Source organism: Odontesthes bonariensis, chromosome 6 (assembly GCF_027942865.1).
Source record: "Odontesthes bonariensis isolate fOdoBon6 chromosome 6, fOdoBon6.hap1, whole genome shotgun sequence".
NCBI lineage: Eukaryota > Metazoa > Chordata > Actinopteri > Atheriniformes > Atherinopsidae > Odontesthes > Odontesthes bonariensis.
In genome coordinates this window covers 34,006,450-34,029,821 of record NC_134511.1, presented here as the reverse complement: position 1 = coordinate 34,029,821, position 23,372 = coordinate 34,006,450, and the positions used below count along the sequence as shown (strand labels likewise).

General features: G+C 41.4%; 2 protein-coding genes across 3 annotated transcripts; both read right to left on the bottom strand.

Moving 5' to 3' along the window:
* Positions 1 to 393: 393 nt before the first annotated feature.
* chmp7 (charged multivesicular body protein 7) lies at positions 394 to 6,440 on the bottom strand. 2 transcript variants are annotated; one of them, XM_075468449.1, is made up of 10 exons: positions 5,854 to 6,440; positions 5,599 to 5,770; positions 3,912 to 4,097; positions 3,687 to 3,820; positions 2,003 to 2,051; positions 1,789 to 1,908; positions 1,589 to 1,687; positions 1,438 to 1,495; positions 1,142 to 1,354; positions 394 to 1,059 (listed from the first exon to the last, which is right to left on the bottom strand). In XM_075468449.1, the coding sequence occupies exons 1-10, from the start codon at positions 6,111 to 6,113 to the stop codon at positions 1,004 to 1,006; spliced, it is 1,347 nt and encodes a 448-aa protein (XP_075324564.1). In that variant the 5' UTR covers positions 6,114 to 6,440; the 3' UTR covers positions 394 to 1,003. The 2 variants fall into 2 exon arrangements, with proteins under 2 accessions (XP_075324564.1, XP_075324566.1); XM_075468451.1 differs by having other exon boundaries at positions 1,244 to 1,354.
* A 355-nt stretch (positions 6,441 to 6,795) lies between these two features.
* On the bottom strand, positions 6,796 to 13,862 carry lgi3 (leucine-rich repeat LGI family, member 3). Its single transcript, XM_075468448.1, has 10 exons — positions 13,715 to 13,862; positions 13,096 to 13,618; positions 12,251 to 12,322; positions 11,568 to 11,639; positions 10,600 to 10,671; positions 10,404 to 10,475; positions 10,080 to 10,249; positions 9,835 to 9,999; positions 9,650 to 9,740; positions 6,796 to 8,425 (listed from the first exon to the last, which is right to left on the bottom strand). Exons 2-10 carry the CDS (start codon positions 13,296 to 13,298, stop codon positions 7,696 to 7,698), a joined length of 1,647 nt encoding a protein of 548 aa, XP_075324563.1. The 5' UTR covers positions 13,299 to 13,618; positions 13,715 to 13,862; the 3' UTR covers positions 6,796 to 7,695.
* Positions 13,863 to 23,372: the final 9,510 nt, after the last annotated feature.

The following is a 23,372-nucleotide window of genomic DNA, read 5'->3' as shown; positions in this document are numbered from 1 at the left end:
AGGAGCGCTTGATTTAATCACAGGTTTCAGTCTACGGACCTCTTTCAAAAAACGCACGGCCAGATAATGATTGCCTGGAGTCACTTCGGCAAAACCAACAGGTCAGGCAAAAACAGCAGCTGAACAGACCTTTACCCAAACCTAAAAAAACATCCACGATAGAGCACTGAAAATGACACCACTGCTAAAAATAAGCCATTTATGGGCAAACAAACCTATTATGTAAGATGCTCCAGCACGAGCATTTCTCCATCCAGATTGAATATCACAAGGGTGCGATATCCCATATTATATGTGTTGTACAGAGAGAATCGACTGAAAGGGAACCAGCCAAAATCAACAGGGTGGACAGTCACCTCTTCTTGAGCCCATCCAAATACCACCACCAACGAGTGATTAAAATAAATTTTATTTGGACAAACATATTTGGTTGAACTCATTTAAGGTAGGTTTCTTAGTTTCACAGGTACTTTGCTGTGAAACTAAATGTATTTATGGTTATAATAGATCATTTGGCATAATATTCTCTTTACTGTAGGCTCATATTTACAATTTAAAAGGCCACTTTAATACACTTTTACCTAACTGTCAATGATGGACATCCACAAATACTAATAAACACATGATACATCTCTGGTACAGTTGTTCTCTTGTCAGATTTAATAAGCATTCCTGGTGAAATGTTGAGGGGCAGATCAGCAGATGAGAGTCATCAGACTTTTAGAGGCAGATTGGACACATTTCAAGTTAAAGTGCGTTTGTTCACAAGAATTTTAAAAACTCCTTTTTGATACGTTTCCACAGTAATGGATTTTTCTCTTTTTTTCCAATTAAAAAAAAGAAAGGAAAGTGCCTTGTTTTCAGCCTGGTATTCATAACTCCTCCAATTGTCATTTAGTAATTTAGATCTTTCACTTGTGTGAACACATTTTCATGTTCAGAGTTACAGCGTGTCTTGATGAGCTGCACGCATCTTCAGACAGGCCACGGCTCGCCTGTGCCCTCACTGTGCAGGCTCTAATGTCCTCTCTGGCGGACTAACTTTCCTCTGTTGATTGCCTGCAAACAGAAAGTTGAACATTAGTCATTTAGAAAATGTAAATAAAAGCCTGACTGAGAGAAGAAAATTGAACATGCAAACCTGTATCTGACAGAGTTAAATTATTCAGTTCTGCCTCCAGCTGCTCAGTGGTTACAGTCAAGCGGCTCTGAGGAACAGCAGGCAGAGAAATGATCGGCTCACCGGAGGATCTCAGACTGTTTGTTGGAACCGCGGGTAAACCCGAGATGGAATCTGGCTTTGACTCGTCCAACAAAGCCTTCAGCTCTTCCTCCAACTCATCCATGTCTTCATCTAAAGACAAAAAATAAACTCAAAGCTCTGCCATATTCCTGAATGCAGGACATTAAATATTAAGCGCTAACCAAATACCATACCTGCACTGACCACACCACTGGAAATAGTTTGGTTCACCTCATCTTGTGTGTCACACAACTGTTTATATGACAGACAGGACACATGAGAGGGCTCTCAATTAATAAAAAGCAACTAGATACACAATTCGCTTACTTAAAAACAAACACATACCTCCTGTATTTGATCCACAAGACTCTCAGCTCGTTCCACGGTCACATCTTTAAGTGAGAGTCTCAGGGCGGCCACTCCTGCCTGATAGGCTTGTATAACCTACCGACATGTCCAGCACATACTTTAGGTATCGACAACAATAACAATAAACAATAAAATACCCTAACAATAAAGCTGTGCACTGCTACAGCCGCTCTTACCATTTTATCAGTCTGTGACTGCGCTATCCGGTCCAGAATTCCCCTTATGGTTTCCAGTTTGGCAAACAAGTTGTCTACTCTCTTTTCTACCCTCTTGCGGCCTCTCAAACACCTCAGTGCCTTTTGAGAAAAATAATCGATACCAAAGTATGTGCAAACTGCTATGACGTATCTGGTGACGAGTACTGAAATAGTTGTTAACGTCAGTAAAAACCTTAGATTTCTTTCCTTCCCGCAGCAGACTTCTTGCTTCCTCTTTGCACCTGGAGACAGACAACAGAGAACAAATTTAGCAAAAATCACAGAGCCTGACTTCTTAAGCTATTTCAGTGAGATTTTCCAGTACCTGGAGATGAATGTCTTAGGTACCAAGTTGCACATACAATATATCACCAAGTAACTATCAGTAAGAACAATTTAGTCCTAACTAAATTAAACACTGTGCATGCTGCGAGTGTCAGTGCTTCCTATAGCAGAAGATTGTGGATCCAGGTCAGTAAAAGGGTGGACTAGAGTCCTGTAAGGATTAGAATCAGAATTAAATTGCAGTTTACACTTCATGTCTCAATGTGCAAATCTCCCATCCTTCCTCATCAGATTTTATCTCATGAGCACACAGAGAACATAATTATACAAATGGAAGGATCCATACGTATGCAGATTTTTCTTTGGAAAAACAACGAGCTTATTGATGCCATTATGGTTATCCAAATAAAAAATGCCACTCTTAGGCAGCTGGAACTGGAGTCTTGTATAGTGTTTCCAGTAGATGTCATCTGCAGTAAAAGTGGCATGTTGTAAAGAAGCCTTATTGTGATCATTTTCACCTACTACACCCATTCCAACTAAAGTTACCCCCGTGCTGCTGATCTTGTCAAACGAGGAGAGCAGAAACAGACAAACACAAAATAGGAAAGAGTTCAGACAAATTTTCCTCTTACATTTCTCCCGAGTCTCCGAGACCAAAACCGTTATTATATCGAGTCAATAATGAAAACATCCAACAGAAGGAGAAGAGAAGGGGAAGCAAAACTTAAGCTAGTCTTGTTAAATCTCTCCCCATTTATCACTGATCCACTCTCAGTGGAAGAGCACACACGGCTGGAAGTTATTAGCTAACTTGTTGCTTCCTACTTTAGGAGATTTTTCTTTTAATCTAAGCAGTGTGTAAAAAACTTTGTGTTGTAATTAAATCTTCATGAGACCGTTTGTACTCAAAGAAAATTCACATGTTTTATTTGTTTAACCGACTATGTTCATTCAGTTTCTTAACAATTCTAATTACCATCATTATTGTTTATTCATCTGATTCTCTGCATCAATATTAACTACTTTAATCCAGTTACTCTCTGATCATTTTGTACAGCTGTGAAAAGGAGGAGTTAATATGGGGACAGAATATCTGTGGGTGCACTTCACTCTTCTGTTCATGTGGGATTTACTCTTTAATTTAGATTTGACAATAAATCCTTTGATTTGATTTTAAACTTTGCTTATAATGAAATGTGTCACCCAAACACATGCTCTGTTATACTTCATTTTTGGTGCTGGAACTAAGGTCAGCAGGTTTCGGTTTTATTACATTTGAATCCACGTGGATATTGTGAAACAAAAACTCTCAAAAGCTCAGCAAATGGTAATCTAATGTATTAGGTATGTAGTCATTTTAAATGTTATTTCCTTTGCATGCTCATATTCTAACATCTTCATTGCTCACATCAGTCTATTAGTGGAAACCTACAATTTTATGAGAGGGGGGTGAGGTAGGAAGGGCTCCAGCGGCACTGCATGTCGCTGTGTAAAACAATAACGAATCCACGCTTGTTTAGAAACACTTTTACTGATGATATCCCTACGCTAACCTATCAAACAAAACATACAACACGCTCGAGGTGTACCTGTCAGCCTCCAGGCTCAGTTTCTGCACTCGTTCTTCGAGCAGTTTCTCGCTGCGCTGCAGCTGGTAGATGCCAATGTCCACATCACTAACTGTAGCGACGCGCTCCTGTCCCGGCTGACAAAATTTAACAATCTGCAGGAGAGAAAGAGAGAGAGAGGGTCATTCAAACTTCCAACATCTCTGGCACAGGAAGCCAGCCAATTGTGAGCATGTAGCGGTTTACCTTCTCGCCTTCGTGCAGGGAAACTATGACTTGCTTGTCCCGCTGCAGCTGCAGCAGAGCCATGCACAGGGTGCCCTCATCGGCACAGATGTCAGAGGAGAGGGTGCAGAGCTCTTGAAATGACACGATGGAGCAGCTTGAAAATTCACTGCTCCGATAGAGCCTGAGTAATTCTGCTGCTTTTTCCTGAAAAACAGATAAATGTGCATTTGGTAGATGCTAAAATAACCGTTGTTGCACTACTACTCAATCTATACACATAGAAACTACCAACCAGGCCAGAAATCTGGATGTAGTGATGGACTCAGACCTAAATTTGGAAAAAACACATTAAGGCAATAACAAAGTCAGCCTACTATCACCTTAAAGCTGCGGTCGGCAACTTTTTTTTAGTCATATTAGCTTGAACTGTCATGGGATTCTGGAAGTAGAATATTAAATAGGCTGTTTAGGAAAAATAACGAAATCTGTAGCTCCCTCTGAAGCCTGTAATCATGCTTGCAAAAACCGAGCGCTCCCGGCTGTTTTTAACCAATCACGTTAGGGTGGAGGAATCCTACCTGTCAATCACAGCTTGTGCACACGCTGCTGAGCGTGAGTCTGCCCGCAGCTTGTGTGCGCTCACACTGGTGTGAACTCACGTGCACAACCTCGTCCACAGAGGGGGAGGGGTTGTATCAGTTCGAATTTTCCGACTTTAGACTCGCAATTTTGAAAACCTGCCGACTGCAGCTTTAAGAATACATCAAGGTTAAAGGATCTAATGTCTCAGCAGCACCTGGAAAAACTAGTCCATGCATTCATCTTTAGTAGGCTTGATTACTGTAACAGTATCTTTACAGGTCTACCTAAAAAGTCAGTTAGATTATTCAGAACTCTGCTGCTCGAGTCCTCACTAAGACCAAAAAAGTGGACCACATCAGTCCAGCTCTGAGGTCTTTACACCGGCTGCCTGTCCATCAGAGGACAGACTTTAAAGTTCTGATGCTGGTCTATAAAGCTCTGAATGGTCTAGGACCAAAATACATCAGTGACCTCCTGACCCAGTATGAACCTTCCAGACCCCTCAGGTCATCTGGATCCGGTCTTCTATCAGTTCCCAGAGTCAGAACCAGACATGGAGAAGCTGCATTCAGCTTCTATGCTCCACATGTCTGGAACAAACTCCCAGAAAGCCTCAGATCAGCTGAAACACTCAGTGTGTTTAAGTCCAGGTTGAAGACGTATTTTCAGCTGCATTTGAATAAAGCTACAAATCTGAAGCTTGAGTTTCAAAACTTAATCAAATTTTAACTCTGATTTGATCTATTGTTCTTATTTCTTTCTTTTTTGTTTAAAATTTAAATCATGCTTTTTATTTCTACTGTTTTAATGTATCTGTAAAGCACTTTGAATCACCTTGTTGTTGAATTGTGCTGTACAAATAAACTTGCCTTGCCTTACTGGAATACCAGGATTGGGAAACAGTACAGATGGAGTAGTTTATAAACAGTGAGTTTTAGCTTAAGAGTCCACGAAATAGGACTTTGATCACTTACGGTAAATCATTAGAAGGCATTAATATGCCGCTCATTAAAAATGAAATCACATCTTAAGAGATATTATTAAAAGCAGAACTAAAACATTAAGCCATTGCATTGTGGTGCTGCCTTAATAACAGTTCTATGAAGCACTGAAGTTGGCAAACCTTCACAAGTTCAATGGCGACAAAGGACTCCTCTAGGGGCACCCTGCTGCTTCCCAGGAGAGTGGAGAAGGTCCACTTGAGGGGCTTCACCAGCAGCAGGCCAACACTCCAGGACAGCCAACCACAGTCCACATTGGCAGCAAACTCCGACTCCCTCTGGATCTTCCCGCATCTGTCACCAGGTGAAACACACGCACTGTAATCGGACTGAGAGCCAATAGTGGACTCGGACAGTGCGGATACAGCGACAATTACCTGGCCATGGACTGGATGACAGTCGACAAGCCCAGCGGTGCTTTTTCCTTCCTTCTGAAGGTTTTGTTGAGCTCCTGCAAGTTGACACAGACGGAGCGTCGCTGCCTGCAGCTTTTGATGATCAGAGCCGTCCAGAAGTCCATCTTACTGTCCCAGTCCGTGGTGTTTACATCTCGGTTTTCTTTAAACTCGGAGAACAAAAAATTCATGCGCTCATCGTCTACCCAGTCGGGCGGAAGGGTCGTGTCAGCGGCGGACATTTTTAACGCCCAAAGCTAAGTTTAGGGAAAGCAACTAGTCGACTTGTTTGTTACGCCAAGCAGACGGCTAATGGAGCTAGCTTTGAAACTAAGCTAATTTCAGGTTAGCCACTACCTGCTCCCGCGAGAACGCAAATATACCGACTTCACGTTAAATAACACAAAAGCTCATACATCGTCTATCGAAAGTAAAATTTGGACTGTAAATCTTCTGTCAGCTGTCACAACACAAATTCACTTAGTTGTAAAGTCATGCTGTCAGGAGCTAGTGTTTAGCATATCAACAATGGTTACATGCGTTCACAATTCACACCCGCGCGGAGAGGCGGTGATGTCTGTGCCAATGTACAGCGAGATTGTAGAGTTTCCGCCCACGCAGACATGATGAAATACAAACCAAGCGGACCTACGTTTTTTCTCTTGAATATCACTGTATGCATTATTTAAACGCATAGGCTACACTTTTTAAGCAAATCATCCTTGGAAGTCAGAATTTCTAATATAATTATACACCCATTTAGGGTTATTAAAGTGGGTGGAAGGTACACGTGGTAATTTACGGATTACCTTGTTTATTTAGTTTTCTACAAAGTTTTTAGAAGGCGTTATTAACAACAAATATTAACTTTGATGAAAAGCAATTATAATCACACAAGACAAGGATGAGACACGGGACATTAGGGACTATGAGCAGGATTTAATGACGACCTAGTCTTAACACGTGAAGGTGTTCTATTACAGTTTGTGACTGTACAAATCATAGTTTGGGAGAGAATCAGCCTAGGCATTTTCTGAATGCCACATTTTTCATAAGATTTGTCACAGATAATCCCAACCATGGGAAGATGGCACATCTGTAGGCTACCATAACTAAATCAAGGAATATCTTTAAAAACTTTATATTTTTACTTTGTTACATAATAGATAAATGAGTAAATAATCAAAGTGATTCTTACATACAGAGAGAGGCTCACGTTCTCCACTAATTTTGCTGCCTCTTCTTTAGTTTGTCTCACAACATTTGTGATCCACTGTGTTAATTGCAGAATGAACATTCGATCCAAAACAGATTCTATTACAACCCATATATAAAGAAGAAGATACTAAAGGATTTTGCAGTACTGCAGTGTACATTATTTCATATAGTTGTACAGTGGCATGCAAAATAGTTCTCAGTTTCTCTCAGAACTTTCTAAACATAATTTCCCTCCCACCTATACAATATCTAGTCTGATCCAGTGAATAATCAAGTAGATAACACATGCACATTATTTTCATGTTAGTTAATTACAATTCAGGACATTATAATCCAAAAACAACATTGCCCCAGTCATCATTTGGCTGAGTAGAAACAGTGCAGCAGTGACATGACATGACACGTTGGTATGTTAATTCACACATAATTTCATTCAGATGTTATGTAATAGTGCATAAAAATAGATTAAGCAATCATTTAATTAGTTGCCTCACTTTTCAAATCAGAGGAAACAGCAGACATTTAGTTGCATGTCTTAAACATGTTGCAGTCTTATTTGGCACATTTCCTATACACTTAGAGACCCCTCTTTTTGTTCAGACATGTTCATTTGGCACTGAGATCCACCACCAGGTGCTGGTAGGCCAAAGTATTGCCTTTAAAGCTGGCGGCCAGCATTATGTCCTTGTTGTCGACCGATACCAAGTTAAACCCTCTTGGGGCTCTCATGTTGAGCTCCTGGAAGGGCTGAAAGCGCTGAGTGAGGTCATCCCACAGGTATACTCTGGAGAAAGAGAAATCACTTCCAAGAATGAGGTACTGGCGGAGGCCCACCGTGAAAGGATACACTGCCATCGAGCCCCGAGAGGGGAGAGTCTGGATCTCTACAAAACGCTGGCCTTCCCAGCGGAGGATCTTGGAGTCGCCTATGAAGCGTGTGAGGCAAAGGTAAAGAACTTTCCTCACCCAAAAGTGCTTAACCATCTGCACGTCGGCTAGCTCTGTGATTTGGGAATGGAAAACAAATTGCTTCTGGTTTCGGTTCCACTGGTAAACCACTGGTGGTTGAGAGGCACTGGAAAGGATGAGATGAGGCTTTCCCCCGACATCCAGGAACTCCACATGGGTGTCCCGATGCCAGGGATGGAGGGACTGGTGGGAGTAGAAGCCGTTGCTGTTCCAACGGTAAATGCTGGTGGAGCCTGCCTTGGAACTGTCCGCAACAACAAAGTACCACTCTCCATCCAGCAGGAAGGTCTCCACGAAGTTAGGTTTCCTCACCCGACTGGTGTCTATGTCTTGGATCTTTACAAAGCGCTGTGGGTCCTCTTCCCACCTGTGTTTACAGGAAGGAAGTCAATGTATTCTCAAAGCTTCTCAATATAACAGCGGTGGTTTCACATTTCAGCAAATACATTTGTTATTGAGTTAGAGGTGAGGATCAGTGTTACTGAATTAGCAGAAAGAGGGGAAAACAGCTTGTCTGTCTCTGTCAAAATCTAATTAAATCTACAAAATTGGAATATCCACAAGAGCCTTTTTACTATATCATTCCATCAAACGAAAACAAAAGGTTGAGTCATCTAGTTCTTGATGTGGCAGGACTTGAATAGAATGCAATGATTAATAAATCTCATAAACCAATATTCTATTCATGTTAGAACATAGAAAACAACAAATGCTCAAAGTGAGACTGTTTCATGAAATGTATTAGCTCATATTGGATTTGAAGGCAGAAACATATCTCTAAAAAAGTTGAGATGGAAGGGATGGAAAAGTTAAGTGGTACTAAAAAGAAACACCTTGGGAAACATGTTGCAACTAATTAAGTTATTTGATCAGTAACGTGACCAAGTGTAAAAAGAGCACCCGAGAGAGAGAGAGTATATCAGTAGTAAAGCAAAAAATGTGTCATCAAATTGTGGAGCAATTGCAATATAATGTTCCTCCGTATATGTTCCTTTGTATATAAAATGATGTACAGAACATAATGTCATCAAAAGATTCAGATAATATGGAAACACATCTGTGGCCCTCATCGGGCCCTCAGCCAGCACTGTTTTCAACAGTCATGGAAATCACAGCATGGGCTCAGGATGGAACACTTCCTGAAATCATTGTCTGCAAACACAGGTCACCGTGCCATCCACAAATACAGGTTAAAGCTCTATCACGCAAAGAAGCCAAATGTGAACATGATCCAAAAGCACCATCTTATTTGGGCTAAAATTCATTAAAAATGGACGAGGCAAAGTGGAAAACTGTTCTGTCCAGACTTATCAAAATTTGGAAAAGTGGACGCTGTGTCCTCTGAACTATGCGACAATTGCACTTGGCACCTTCAGGATTTCCATACCACGCTGTTGTCTTACTCCACTTATCTTAAATGTTTCCTCCTGCTTCCAGGATGATGGCCACATATTTATCCTTCAAACGTGACAGAGGGACAGATTTTATCTCAGGAAGGAAGCAGATGTACTGAGCTGTTCCTTTAAGGTCATGTTTCTTCTAACATGCTGGCGCTCACTTGCTGTAAGCAAGATTAAACTGCAAGCCTTACTTGTATATGTGAGATCCACCAAAAAGTTGAGCCACAACCATGTAAAGTGTGTTGTTTATCACCACTGGTTTGCAGTACACAGCAGAACGAGCTTCAAGAGAGACACACAGAAGCCAAAAAGCATCAGGTTTTGTTTCTTTCCATTGTACTGGGCAGTTGTTATACTCTCATTGTCAGAAACTTACAAGTGATGTTATGAAACTTCCTGAAGACCATCTCCACATGATCCCATATAAACAGGGTGCAGAACCCTGAATCGGGCTGAGCAAAGGCCACAAACTGATCCCCGCTGAACTCGTAGGACTCCACAGACACAGAGTGGAAAGTGAAGGTTTCATAAACAGCAAAATCTGTCGGAACAGAAACCAGAGTAACAATTGTAACAAACAAAGAATATCATCAGCGTTTGCATGAGAACTGAGGTAAAAACCTGCACTGATGCAGTTGAAGTCTCGTGGTGCGAGATCATGGATTCTGCGACCCTGGAATTCAAAGGGGCTGGCACAGTAGATGGCAGGAACAGAAGTGTTGGTCTTCTCCATCCAGTCTACCAGCCACTTGATCTTACAGTCACATCGGAAAGAGTTCCCACGCAGATCTCTGAGGTACAAAAGCAGTTTAAATCTCATAAGCTAAAACATAACTTATCCAAACAGAGCCTTGCACTCTCCAGCCAGACCACCGAACCCACAGAAAAACTTATAAGGTAAAAGTTCACGGTATGTCGAGGCACTATTTTAAATGCCACACTTACAGATCTGTGAGGATGTCTAAGTGTTTGAAGAGATCTCTCGGCAGCTCCTGAAGGTTGTTGTTTGAGAGAGATCTGCAAAAGTAGAGTTGTTAGTAATATATCATGACGTATACTGTTTGTAAAATGTACTGAATTTAGTTTAATCAGAAAGTCTACGTACAGTGACAGATTCTTTGCCAAGCAACAAAATACTCACAGATGAGTCAGAGATTTGAGTCCTCTGAAGGTATACTTTGACAAAGTTTGGATGTCATTATTCTCAATGAACCTGGGCAGAGAAAACAAATAACTCATGACACAGTCTCTGCAATCTATCTTTTTTAGTGTATGAGTCAAAGTTATTTTCTATTTGATTGATTCTGTCAACTGTTAGAATATGTGCTGCTAAAACAAGTAAAACCATTTCAGTTGATGGTAAAAGCTCAATTCACGCCTAACAATGATACATTCAGTGCAGCAAGTATTCTAAAGGCCTGCATGCCGGCATCCTTTCATCCTGACCTGTCCCTGTTTTGTGCATTTATAACTGAGGCTATACAGTAGCAGTGGTAGTGGAAGCGATGCAGAGTTCTGCTGGCTATGCTGCAGCTAAATCCTGGCTATAACAGAGAGCTGCACACTCCAAGCCATCAGCTAACTACTTTCTAAAGCACATCAATTCATCGGATGGCGTATTCAGCTTTTTCCAACTGCGCAGGCAAAGCGCTGGCTGTCAGTAAAGGATTTATTTTCTGTTTTACTTCCAGCATTCTTTGCCATGCTGGACAGTTACCCTTTCAAATTCTAGGGTGCAGGATAAATGTATTCACATCACAGGCTTGCTGTAATGAATCATTCACAAACGTTGAACAGAGCACGGAGAAGTGGCCCAAGGCTTTGCTTTAATGAAGCCTTATGTGACATTCGCAGTTTCAACGGTAGCTTACATTGAGAAGAGACAGCAAATTAACACTGCACTGTCAGATGTATTGCAAAACAGATTTAGAATTTGTCAGAATCCGCCAGACTGGTCCTACCAGACTGAGCTACTGCAGGTCACATCAATAAAGCTTGTGAAGGTAAAGAATTTAGCGAGTGAATGTGGGATTTCAGTTGTCTACAAGGGTAAATTCACTCAAAAGTTATTTTCAAGTTGCAATAATTTGCTTTTAGTGGCATACTCACAAGTACTGCAGGTGGGACAGACCAGCAAAAGCATCATCGGCAATCATGGTGAATGTGTTTGAGTTCAAGAGTCTGTGGAAAGGAGGATAAATTGGTCAAATTACACAGTTAACACAGTTAAGGTCATACATGTGAAACTGAAGCTAAAGCGAAGCATCCAAGCCTTCCATATGTCTAAATAAAAACTATGAAAGTCCTGAAAATTCTTAATATTTCCAGTAATAACATACAAAATCCCCAGTTCTAACTTTAAATATTTAAACGATGTAATAAATGCATTTGGAATTGACCCAAACACACGCAGACTTCCACACACCAACACGGACGTGTGCACGAACACACACTCGTGTTTGCATCTGAGGACATAAACAAGCCTTTGTGTGGCAGAGCAGAGCTGAAGGGAGTCAGTCATTGGCACTGACACTGATACAGAGCCACTCTACCCTTTTTACTGCTATGTCACCACTGTTTTCAATAACCATTCATTTGGAGTAGAGTAGCTGAAGTCCTTTCATTGTCTCTGCAAGACAAAAGATGTCTGCATGCTGTATGTAAACATACCTGTGACTTTAAGAGTGTATTTTTGAATACGAGACGAAGCACAAACTGATGGTTGGATGGTAATGAATTGAGAGTTGGTGATGTTTGCAGTACAGTGCAGTGATGTGGACCAGAACACTCACAGGAACTGCAGCAGGTGCAGGTGCGAGAAAGCTCCCTCTGGGATTGTTGTAAAGGCCGCATTCACCATCGTCCTGTTCAGACAGAAAACGGCACATGTCATCAGATCTCTTAATGTCAGGATCGAGGCTAGCCAGGCAACACCAAAGCTCTGAATTATGACATCATGTGATTCTTTTCTAAAGCAGGATCAGTGTCTCCTCACAGTTTTGAATTCCAGAAAATCTTCAAAACTAGGACATAACTTCTGCCTTCTCTTCTTTTCGTTATAAAATGAGGACATCATCCGCCTGTGCTCTTCAATTCCTTTAGCTGTTGAAGTTATGTATTCAATCTATAGGTGATATGGTTAAACTGAAATTAAAGGGAGCCTTATAACCTTCTCAGTAAAACATAAACTTGCCCCAGTAAAGTGTTAAGCTTCTTTCTTTAATGCAGTGTATCTCTATACACCCTTTAAGATTAAATCTCACAGAGGAGAAGCAGGTTTCTTGCAGTGAGAGATTGCATCTATTGTTAGTATTCCTCTCTGGGACCTGACAGAATTGAACTCCCTTAACTAAATTTAGTATCTGGTACAATAAAGGGACATGTTATAATATCATTTGTTTTATTGTCATGCTGCAAAAGCAAAGGCATATTTCATCAAGACATCCTGAGTGGGAAACACCTTAATTCACTTTTAGTACTGAAGAGACAGGCAGGGGTTTCACGCATCATTACATAATCGTGGGTGACATCAGTGATGTAGCCGTCTGTACCAGCCTGCATGGTGCTAAGGCTTCACGCAGGTTATGAAAAGATGCTTTTGGTGAATGGAAGGTACACACATGAATTCTAGACTCACAGAGAGATGATTCCTGGGGGGAAGCTCTTGGGAATGGCCCTAGTGTCCACACAGAAGGCACTGTCTTTGGTGCAGGAGCAGGTTGCAGGACAGCGGGGTACCTTGGGGGCTCTCCTGGCGGATGATTCCATCGGCAGGCAGAGACACAGACACAGAGCCGGCACACAGACCAGCCTCATCCATCTTGGCCCGAGCTCCAGCATCCTTGTGCGGGAGAAAAAGGGAGCAGTGCAAGTACGCGTCTTGAAGTTTGTCCTCAGTAGCAAGTGGCTTATTGAGAGGCGATGGACAGCCTTCCTACGAGCAAAGCAGTTCTGTTAAAGCTGAGCGCAGAGCTGAGAGAGACAGCATGAGAGGGAAAGGAAGGGTGGGAGGAGGGAGAGTAAGGGTAGTCTTTTGTGTCCTCAGTGGGTGTGGGTACTCTGCAGCTTCCCTGGATCTTAATCAGTGTCCCTGCCAGGAGCTGCTGCCAGAATGCACACTGCAGAAATGTTGATCCAGGCTGCCTTCTCCCTACTAGGACCTGTGGGAAGCACACTGACAATCAATTATTTAATATTACATGTGCAGAAAACCTAAATACAACAGCTGCAGAGACAGAAAAAGAAGGGGGGCTCACATCAGCACCTCTACAAGATTTCACCGCCAGGAGTTTGCATGTTCTGTTGACGTCTTGTCAGGTGTCAAATCCTGTCAGGCTACTGCAGTCATTAGAGCAGACGAGGATAGAATCAAAGATACAGGGAAAATGTGTGTGCATGCATTCTTCTGCCAGTCACCAAGTGTGTGGGAGGATCTTCTCTTTCGGGCAGTTTTCAAACAGCAACCAGTGCTTAGATTTTTTTAAAGGCATCAAGGCACACACACTCACAAGAATAAAGAAAACACCACCACTTGCAATAGAGCCAATACGAATAATCCAGAGATACACAATATGCAAGCATTCTCTACCATTTGTTTTTCATAACCATCACATTTAGAGTACCAATGAATAGTTAGCCTTATTATAGATTAATCTACAACATTTGGTCTCATTTAATGATTTGGCCAAATTTGTGGACTATTGTAAAAGACCAGCAACACCAGATGAAAGTGATTTTTATAATCTTTAGAAGCAATTGCTAAAGAAAAATCCTCATGAAGAGGAGGCCTCTCAGTGGATGCTGTCCATTACAGCTAATTATAGTTTGTTTCATTATCATCCATGGATGTTGCATACCGTTTTCTTATTGTAAAGCATGTTATGGTGCAACATGATAATGGTTCATGCTGTCACTGTATGTATTTTATTTGTAATCTTGAAAAAATATGAATAGATAAATAACATGATAATTTGGAATGTATTTTCAACACCTTACTTATACCGCTATATCATCGATCGGGGGACATGTAAGTCTCTGTTCTGTTGAAGCTAAGGGCAGAGTAGGAAGAGAGATATAAAAATGTACACAAACATTTGTCCATTTATACTTTTACACCATAAGAATTCCATCTGATGGCTCTCAGGATCTCAGTTGTGGACAGATGTGGCACATGGATATTACAAATTAATCCCAGCTCTTGTCTAACCTAATTTGTCACCTATTCTTTGAGACTGCTACTTATTTTAAGACGTCAAGAGGAGTAATGTATCTTTTTGGAAAGCATTTTAAATGTTAAAAGTGTTTATTTCAGGTTATTGGACAAAGGTTCACTACGTCACCTCCTACTGTTTTTGCCCTGTTTAATCTATTTGACCATGACTTTACTGGTCAATCTGAATAAAACAGCAGGACCAACAAAAGAAAACATGACATAATACTAAACTTTAATATATATTTTATAAGGGGAGTATATGCCAATAAGAAAGAGACCACATCATCAAGAGTTTGAGAACAATTTTACATTGTCATTCCCAGTACCAGCTCCTGACACCAGAGAGCGATGTTGCCCATTAAATAAAGTCAGTTTGAGCACTCGATTGTTCAGGGAGTAAAAAGGCCAGTGCCAGGCATTACCAGCTTCTCTGCACAACAGCTCTGTTGTCACAAGCAAAGAGACTCTACAACATACTGTGTGCTGCTCTCAGAGACACGACATGAGGCTTGAAACACCTGATTCAAAGTGTTTGGACTAGTTTCAAGGCAGATGACAACCCTACAGATTGTCTTATGTTCCCCAAAAGTATAGTTTCTATCTGTCGCAGTCCCATGTTCTCTGAAATGTTCTCACAGAAAGATATCCTGACGGGGCAAAGATTAAATCTCATTTAAAATCTGTTCGCTGTTCACTTTGCTTGGGACACTCCAAAGACTCAGGTAGTTTTGAACAGATATCTGTCTCATTCACATCACACCATTACAGATTCAAATGTGAATCAGGTAAAGTATTTGGGTGTCCCTTTGTGCCATGTTCAGTCATGAGTTTCCTGTAGAGCAGCTAGATTTCAAAATTTATTTTCCATTATGCTTCGCTGCAGCATGTTTGCACATGTGCTAACTCTGTGGATTTATGTAAGTTATGCTCAGTGAGGAGCAGTTAATGCCTGAGATTACTCCCTGCAAAGTTCCACCCAATCCAAACCTCCGGTGGGAACCAGTGTAATTGCATGGCACAGAGAGAGGAGCATGAAACAGCAGCTGGAAACTCTGACATGCCCCGTGTGAAGCATAGGAATCCGAAATGCTGGTGAGATTAGCCCAGTAAATTCTCTCTACAAAAGCAGGCTTCCTAAATCACAGGCCTCAGTTTTAAATACTGTTTTGGAAAATGTGTTTGGTGAAATTAATTGGTTGTGACATCAAAGCTTGCATGATTCATTGTCTGAAGAAAAATGCTTTGCATTTGGAGCACCAAGCCCTCAATACAAATCTGACTCTGAAATGCTTTCTTGCCAAGACCCAAACGACAAGTCTTGAATAGGACTAACCCCAGCAGCCTGTTAGCATGGCTAAGCACCAAGCCAGCCTTGTGGAAAATATTACATGTGATATATAATTTATCTTTGGAGGTAGTGTATAGCTTTACTTTCCACACACTTCGGCTTGTGTCCAAAGGTTTCTCACTCTAACTAAACCAATTATCCTAGCCATATACAGCGCTGTGCAAATATCTTGAGCCACTATTCATTTCTTTATATGTCTTTTGAAAGTGGGAAATGGATCAACTGAAGGTCCAGATGTATCTCTCAGTGCTTTTGTCAGGTCTTTGCTGGAATTTTTTTGTATTTCTTTAGAACATTACTTTTAGATACTGTTCATCTGCTACGGATAGTTATTTTTTTTAGGCCTGCAACTTCTTCTCTTGTCGTTCTTCAAATATTTTAAGGCCACACTGCACACTATGCTGAGATATGCCAAGTTTTCACCTCCCAGCTCATTAGGAATAATCTTGCTGGGTGCAAAAAATACTCATAGTCATGTTTGTCAAGCTGTGTTATCTTTGGCATTTTTTGTAGATGCACTTAAATAAATGGGAGCAAAAAGTGTCTAGTTGACCCCAACAAGGTGCCGAATGGTACAATTTATAACCGGTTCTTTGCCGTCTGTCTTTCATGTGTAGACAGAACACTGGTTCATCCCCCCAGTTAGTTGGTTTTTATGCTTGAGGGATTTATAGGTCAGTGTTAAATGGTTTAACAAACACATTACTCTGAAAATGGCCAGGTACAAGGACTGGTGTGAACTAAAGAAAATAACTTTGAGATGCCTTCAGAAAGTCTGTGAGAACTATTGCTCAAGATCATTTTAAATGATCAGAAGAAGATCTGGCTTCTTGAAAGTAAGAGATGAAGAAATGAGGACTGGATCAACAACTTTGAACAATATCGTAATTGTCTTATGAAGGGAAGAATGGCATTAATACTCCCACCAAAATTTCAACAACAAAACAGATTTAAAAAAATTCCATCAAGTTAATTCTTGTTTTATTTTCATTCTTCTGCCTACAGTAGAAAAATGTTATGATCCAACGCCTGCCATGTTGTCACCTTTTCATGGTCGTGCGAATCTTATATTTACATCCAGCAGTTATGAATCAACATTATTATTTAGTGAGACTCGTGTTTGTACCCACTTTTACTCCTGTGTTTGGTCTATAGCTACTCCACTGCAACTCCAGCTGCCGACTTCTGTCAACCAGCTCTGACGTTAAAACTGACGGTTCTAAGGGCTTTTTCACTGAAAACAGCTGCGTCTGGTGGATGAAGACGATGCTGCAAGAGCATTTACAAAAACACAAAACAGCAAATGTGTTGGCTAGATAAACTCACCATAAAGCAACTTGAAGAAGCGACATGAAGCAGCTCACAGTTGCCAAATCTGCTTATCATAAAGAGACTTTGGAGATTGTTTTATAAAGTCACTTTTTTAGGTTTAGCCCCTTAATATCTCGTGTCTCTTTACAACATAACTCCACCACTCTACACACAGATGAATGCAATCAATCTAAAATCCATCATTGGCTCGTTCACTTACGTTTCGGGGATTAAAGACATGGTTGGTAATCCTGTTCAGAAACACATTTTGTAATACTGGGTGAAATGGTCCGTCTATCCTGATAGAAATCTACACAAGATGTATTTAGAAAAAGGGACGAAAATAATCAGACCTCTGTGGCAGCTGCAGGACTGAGAAAAAGCTGACCAATCCGAGATCAGCGGGACGCTGATCTCGGATTGGTCGCCTACAAAAAACCAATCAGATGCCTCTGCTTTCTGCCTACGCCCCCCTCTGCCGGCTCCCTGCTCCATGTGCGCATGCGGTTCCACCGGCTTTGGATGAAGCACTGACGGAATGGGGAGGGGGGGGTGGAGCTTAGAGGAGTGGACACTTTCGAATCTTGCTAGCTCTCTTGCTAGCTCTCTAGGATTACCTACCATAGCTTTAAGATAAATTTGCAGATCTATGTGAAACATCTTTTAACTCGAAAATTCTTTAATCACAGATTAAGCTATCCAGAAGTATATAAAATATCTGAAATTAGCTCCACTTGAAACAACATTAAAATGAAGAGTACATTAATGAATCAATAAACATGATTCAATTATATAATGTACTCTATATAATCCTGAAATGAATCATTCCACTTACTTTTATTACAAACAGTATTTTTACACAGGGGTGCCGTGTTTTTTTTTCTGGAGGATCAATGTTCATTTATGAATTTATTCATTCTTCATTTTTCTAAATTGATTCCATAGACCTGGTTTCATGTTTCTTTTGTGGTTACAGTTAGAGCCACTTAAAGGTAAATATGTTTCTATTATAGGATGAATAGTCCGAGGCTTTTTCAGTAAAACACATCAGATTGTGCTCCGCAGCGGCACAGAGGACCAACAGTGCAGCCCTAGCTGTGCATCTTAAACTGTCGTGTTTTATAACATTCCTTCAAGTAATACAAAAAAAGTTCAGCCAAGCTACCACTCTGAGAGCTCAAATTTGGAGGAGCACTTAGCTGAGCTGCGTTTGGCAATAAGTAGTCATCAAACATTGCATGTTTTCCTGTCTGCCTCTTGTCGTCTTCATATCCTCCGTAGTCTGGAGAGTACACTGGGCTTTTTAGGGCTTTTTACCTCTCCACCGGCCAACCTCTGCCTCAAAGGGAATAATCTCTGTTTAATTTTACGTCACAGCTACATGTAACAGTGACTCTGTTCTCCTCAGTTTCAAACCCACATCCCATTCTGATTAGAGGCCAAGCAGCCTGAAAAGTCCTCTCTGTCAGTCTGTTTCCATTTCTGTTTACTTTTCACGGTTTGGCCTTCCTGCCGCGCAGGAAGCAAGAAAAACTAAATAAGAAGAAAGATGAAATTCGTTTCACCTCAGTTCTTTTTAGGGTAAATTCCCAATTGCTGCAGGGCAACTTTTTCAACAGGCTTGAGACTTGTACACACACGTTTGAGTGTCTATACGTTTTGATACAGTACAGCTGGAGACATGCATGTGGTATGCCTGCGTCTCCTCTGCAATTCTTTACACAAACTGTTTAGAAGAGGTGGACAGTGTCAAACATATACAGGTGATTCAGAGGCGGTGAATCAAGAACTTAATCTTCATGTGTCTTTGGGAGCACATTCGCCAGTAAATGCCGGTAAATCAGTTAGCAGAGTGAGAGCTCAAGCCGACGTCAGACCTGGTGAGTCAGGAGCATCCAGTGCTCTCACACGTGATCGTGAATTCAATTAGGTGAACATTTGTCACCTTGCTGAGCACAAATCTATCATGTCTGAGAAGTTTGGCTTCATCAAGCAAACGTACGGTTGGAAGCATGTCAGCAAGATTCAGTTATTTTGAATAAAATAATTTTTTGGACAATGACAATAATGGTGCATTTGGAATGAGACTGAGAGGTGAAGGCAGGCTGTAGGATACCATCCAGTTTTGATGTTAAGAAAACAAGCATCCGAAATAGCTCCGATTCCGTCCCTCCCTCTCTGAATGTGGCTCAGGCAGGGGAAGGTATGTCAGCCAATCTCATCCCAGGTTCAATTCAATTAAAGAGAGTACAAAGACATATGGCTCAGTGGCAAGTGATATGATTAGAGTCCTGCGCACAACGACATTGCTGCTTTGATTCATACCCTCTCTCTACTGGGCACTTACATCGCAAAGGCTGCTCCTTCAATTGGGCCGCAGTGTCCTCAGGGGGGCTATGAAAGGCTTACTGAGCAATTGCTCACAATCAACATGTCACATTGTCACCGTCTTTGGTGTGAAAACACACTGCAGTCACAAGAAAACTAAAAGAGGGATTCTCTGTTGATCAGCAATCTGACATTTTAAGACTCAGGGGATCAGGAAAATCTTCCGAACCAACAGTCTTGGTGTTTCAGTCAGCACAATACAGTGGAGCAACTGTACCCCAGATATCCCCCCACCCGCCAAGCTGAGCAGCCTCTTGGGACAGGGATGTGTCGAAGGAATGCGTGTGCAGGTATCCCGCTGCCTGTGGGGACTGTGGAGAAAGGCCTAACACACTAGTTGATCCTGTTTGATAAAGGCCCTGACAAGCCCAGATTATATGTCTCAGCCTGGAGGAGGTGTCTGTGTCTCATTCCTGTGCTGAAGAAAGTCGATCTGGTGGGAAAGAGGCGGGGCCATGCCTGTAGGCGTCAGTTTTTGTATGAATGCCAACACACACCTTGTCAGGTAGACAGCCCTACCACAAACCCTTCACCACCCCCTGCTCGTTCAACACCCTCACCCATCTCATTTACCCAACCACACCCACGCTTCCAGACGCCAATTGTTCTACAAATCAAGCCTGTTTTTCTGAACAAACGTGTCCAGAAACTCATTTAGAGTTTTTTGGAATAATTCAGAATTTATTGTCCTATCAATTATGGCAATAAATAGTTCTCCTGACCCAGATTAAGTGAAAAAGGCCCTCACTACGACACTACCACCACTATGTTTCACAGATGGAATAGCTCCTTTTTCTGAAATGCAGTGCTGTACTTTTATATTCAAACCAGTAAGTTCTTTTTGATTCTCATCCATCCAAAAACTATTTTTGTAGAATCCTTTTTGCTTTTCCACATGTTTTTTTGTTGTTTTTTAACAAAGTGCAGACGGACAGTAATTCAATTTTTGGTACGCAATGGCTTTTCCTTTGAAGTCCTGCAATGCACAAGATTATTGTTCAGTGTTCTTCAAGTGTTGGCCTCATGATGTATAACATTAACCAATGTGTCAACTGTTTAGTGTTTCAGAGGTTCTTGGGTTTCTTTGTGGCTTCATGGACCACATCTGGGAGTGAACTTTGATGGTTGTTGGTTGCTGGGGAGGGAAGCAATGCCCAGAATTTTCTTCCATTGGTACATCATCTGAGTGGTGACAGATTGGTGTGCATAGTCATATTTATAGTTATTATGTGAAAAGTGCACTTACTATCAGTTCTACATTTCTATGTATCAGAAGAAAAAATAATCTACTCAGCCCTAAAATGAGTTCAGTGGAATCTCAGACGAACAACAATACATGACATATTAAACCGTGTCATTATTTATCAAACAAAGTTTGAAAAACTGAGTGCACTCATTAGCTTGTTAAACCACCTTTAGTAGCAATAACTTTTAAGTAGTTATTTTCTGTATGACAGTATCAGTTTCTCAGATTGTTGTGGAGGAATTTTTAACCACTCGTCTTTACTATGTTGCTTCAGTTCATTCAGATTTGTTTGCATGGTGTCCAGGGGCCCGTTGCACAAAAGTAGGATTTAGACATCCAGGATGAATTACTTAGCCAGGTTCAAGGAATCCAAAACATGGGCGCCCAGGCTTAGTTGGTTGCACAAAGGCCAATCCAGGATGAGCAGACACGGATTCATTAAGCCAGGTGAAACCGATCCTGGATAAGTGCTGCACACGGCTTTCTTAAATAGACCCCACGATCGATCATAGATTCACTGATTCACCATGGCAACAAGGGCGGCGTATTTCTCCCCAGCGGAGCAATAATTATTAATGGAAGCAAATGAAGAGGTGACGGAGAAAATAAAACAAAAAGGAAATTCTACCACAGTTAAAAAACAAAGGGAGCAAGCGTGGCAAACCATTGCTGACCGCCTGAATGCGTAAGTAGTGCACAAATACACACACACCACTCCACTGAAATTATCACAATTAGGCAGTGTTCGAACTACGGGGGACTCGGGGGATCCGAGACCCCCTGAAACTGACACGAGACCCCCTCGAAAACATGATTTGGGAAATGTTGGGGGGTCTCTAAAATATTGGCAAAATGTGATTTCCCCTGATGAGTTATGATTGCAGACGCGATGCGTGTGGAGGTGTGGAGCCTGTGTGCGTAATTGGCATAAAGCTGTGCTGTCCGCCGCGTATGATTATGCTTCTCATGTGTTTTCGAGATCCGCGCTCTGAGTCAAGCGCAAGCAAGCAACCAAAATGGACATGGCAGCAACTTTTTATTAAGAATGTGCCTGCCCACACATTGCCTGTACTGTTTTAGCAGTGAAAAAAAACGCAATTAAAGGACTTGCAAGCATCTTCATCTCCTTCCCTGGGCATAGAAGACTCTGTGACATCAAGGAGGTAAGAAATTTTTTTTTAAAAATTACAGTTACAATTACAATGTGAACATTCAGAGTAAGATACTCATTGCATCATATTACAGGTTTCCCCAATGTCATTGGTGCAGTGGACTGCACACACATCAAAATGAAATCCCCCTCAGGTGGCCATGAGGGGGATTTTGTGAACAGGAAAAACTTCCACAGCATCAATGTACAGGTGAACATGACTTTTGATAAAGTTGATTAATGAACACTGTACATTGCCTGTGATGTGCATTCATTGGTTTAACATCTTATCATTTCAGATGGTCTGCAATGCTAACTATTTGATCAGTAATGTTGTGGCAAAGTGGCCCGGCTCGGTCCACGACTCCCAAGTGTTTCGGAACTCAGAGATCTATCGGCGCCTATCACAAGGTGAGCCACAGAACCTCTATTGATAACCACTTTTAACATCATGGCTGTGTTAAGACTGTCACTACTTATGAGGTTGTGATGGTAACATTTTGTATTCACAGGTGAATTCCTGGGTATATTGCTGGGTGACCGAGGGTATGCCTGCCAGCCTTTTCTGCTCACTCCATTTGCAGACCCTCTGGAGGCACAACTGGCATACAACCATGCCCATGCCAGAACAAGGGCCCGGATAGAAATGACATTTGGCCTACTGAAGGCACGTTTTCAGTGTCTGAACCACCTGAGAGTCAGCCCAGACAGGGCATGTGATATCATTGTGGCCTGTGCTGTCCTCCACAATGTGGCCTGCCTGAGAAAGGAGAGGGCCCCCAGAGTGCCAGCTCTCATAGACTGGGACAATCCTGCCATCTTCCCGGATGACGACACTGGTCGGCTGGTCAGAGACCAATATGTGTTAAATTATTTCAATTAATATGCTTGTTGATTTAAGTTGGGCCTGCAATGGCAGAGGAATTTTTGTTAGGTTTTTGTGCTGTATAGGCAAGGCAATTTTATTTGTATAGCCCATTTTTACAAACAGTTTGTCTCAAACTGCATGCTTTGATTCTGTGCTTTTTGTCTTGTAGAGCTCTGTGTGACTTCAGTTTTGAAAGGAGCTGATGGTTTACTTGCTTTGATTTATCCTTGTTCAATAAAGGAACATCATGGTACTCTCTAATGTGTATTTATATTTATATGGTGATGTACTTTATGTGTAGTCCGTGGGAAACTAAATTATCTAGTGGTTCATCTAAAATCATCAGTTATCTAAAATGATTGTAATTAATGATCACAAATGTTTCAATAAT

Bases quoted from the DNA above. Each gene is read 5' to 3' on its own strand.
- chmp7 (XM_075468449.1), bottom strand. From the start codon at position 6,113: ATGTCCGCCGCTGACACGACCCTTCCGCCCGACTGGGTAGACGATGAG. The intron at 1,909-2,002 runs GTTTTTACTGAC...TTTTCTCAAAAG, and splicing joins GGGAAGGAAAGAAATCTAAG to GCACTGAGGTGTTTGAGAGG. The intron at 1,496-1,588 runs GTATGTGTTTGT...TCATATAAACAG, and splicing joins TTGTGGATCAAATACAGGAG to TTGTGTGACACACAAGATGA.
- lgi3 (XM_075468448.1), bottom strand. From the start codon at position 13,298: ATGCTGGAGCTCGGGCCAAGATGGATGAGGCTGGTCTGTGTGCCGGCT. The intron at 12,323-13,095 runs GTGAGTCTAGAA...CTGTCTGAACAG, and splicing joins CCCCCAGGAATCATCTCTCT to GACGATGGTGAATGCGGCCT. The intron at 9,741-9,834 runs GTAAGTTTCTGA...TCTCTCTTGAAG, and splicing joins GAAGTTTCATAACATCACTT to CTCGTTCTGCTGTGTACTGC.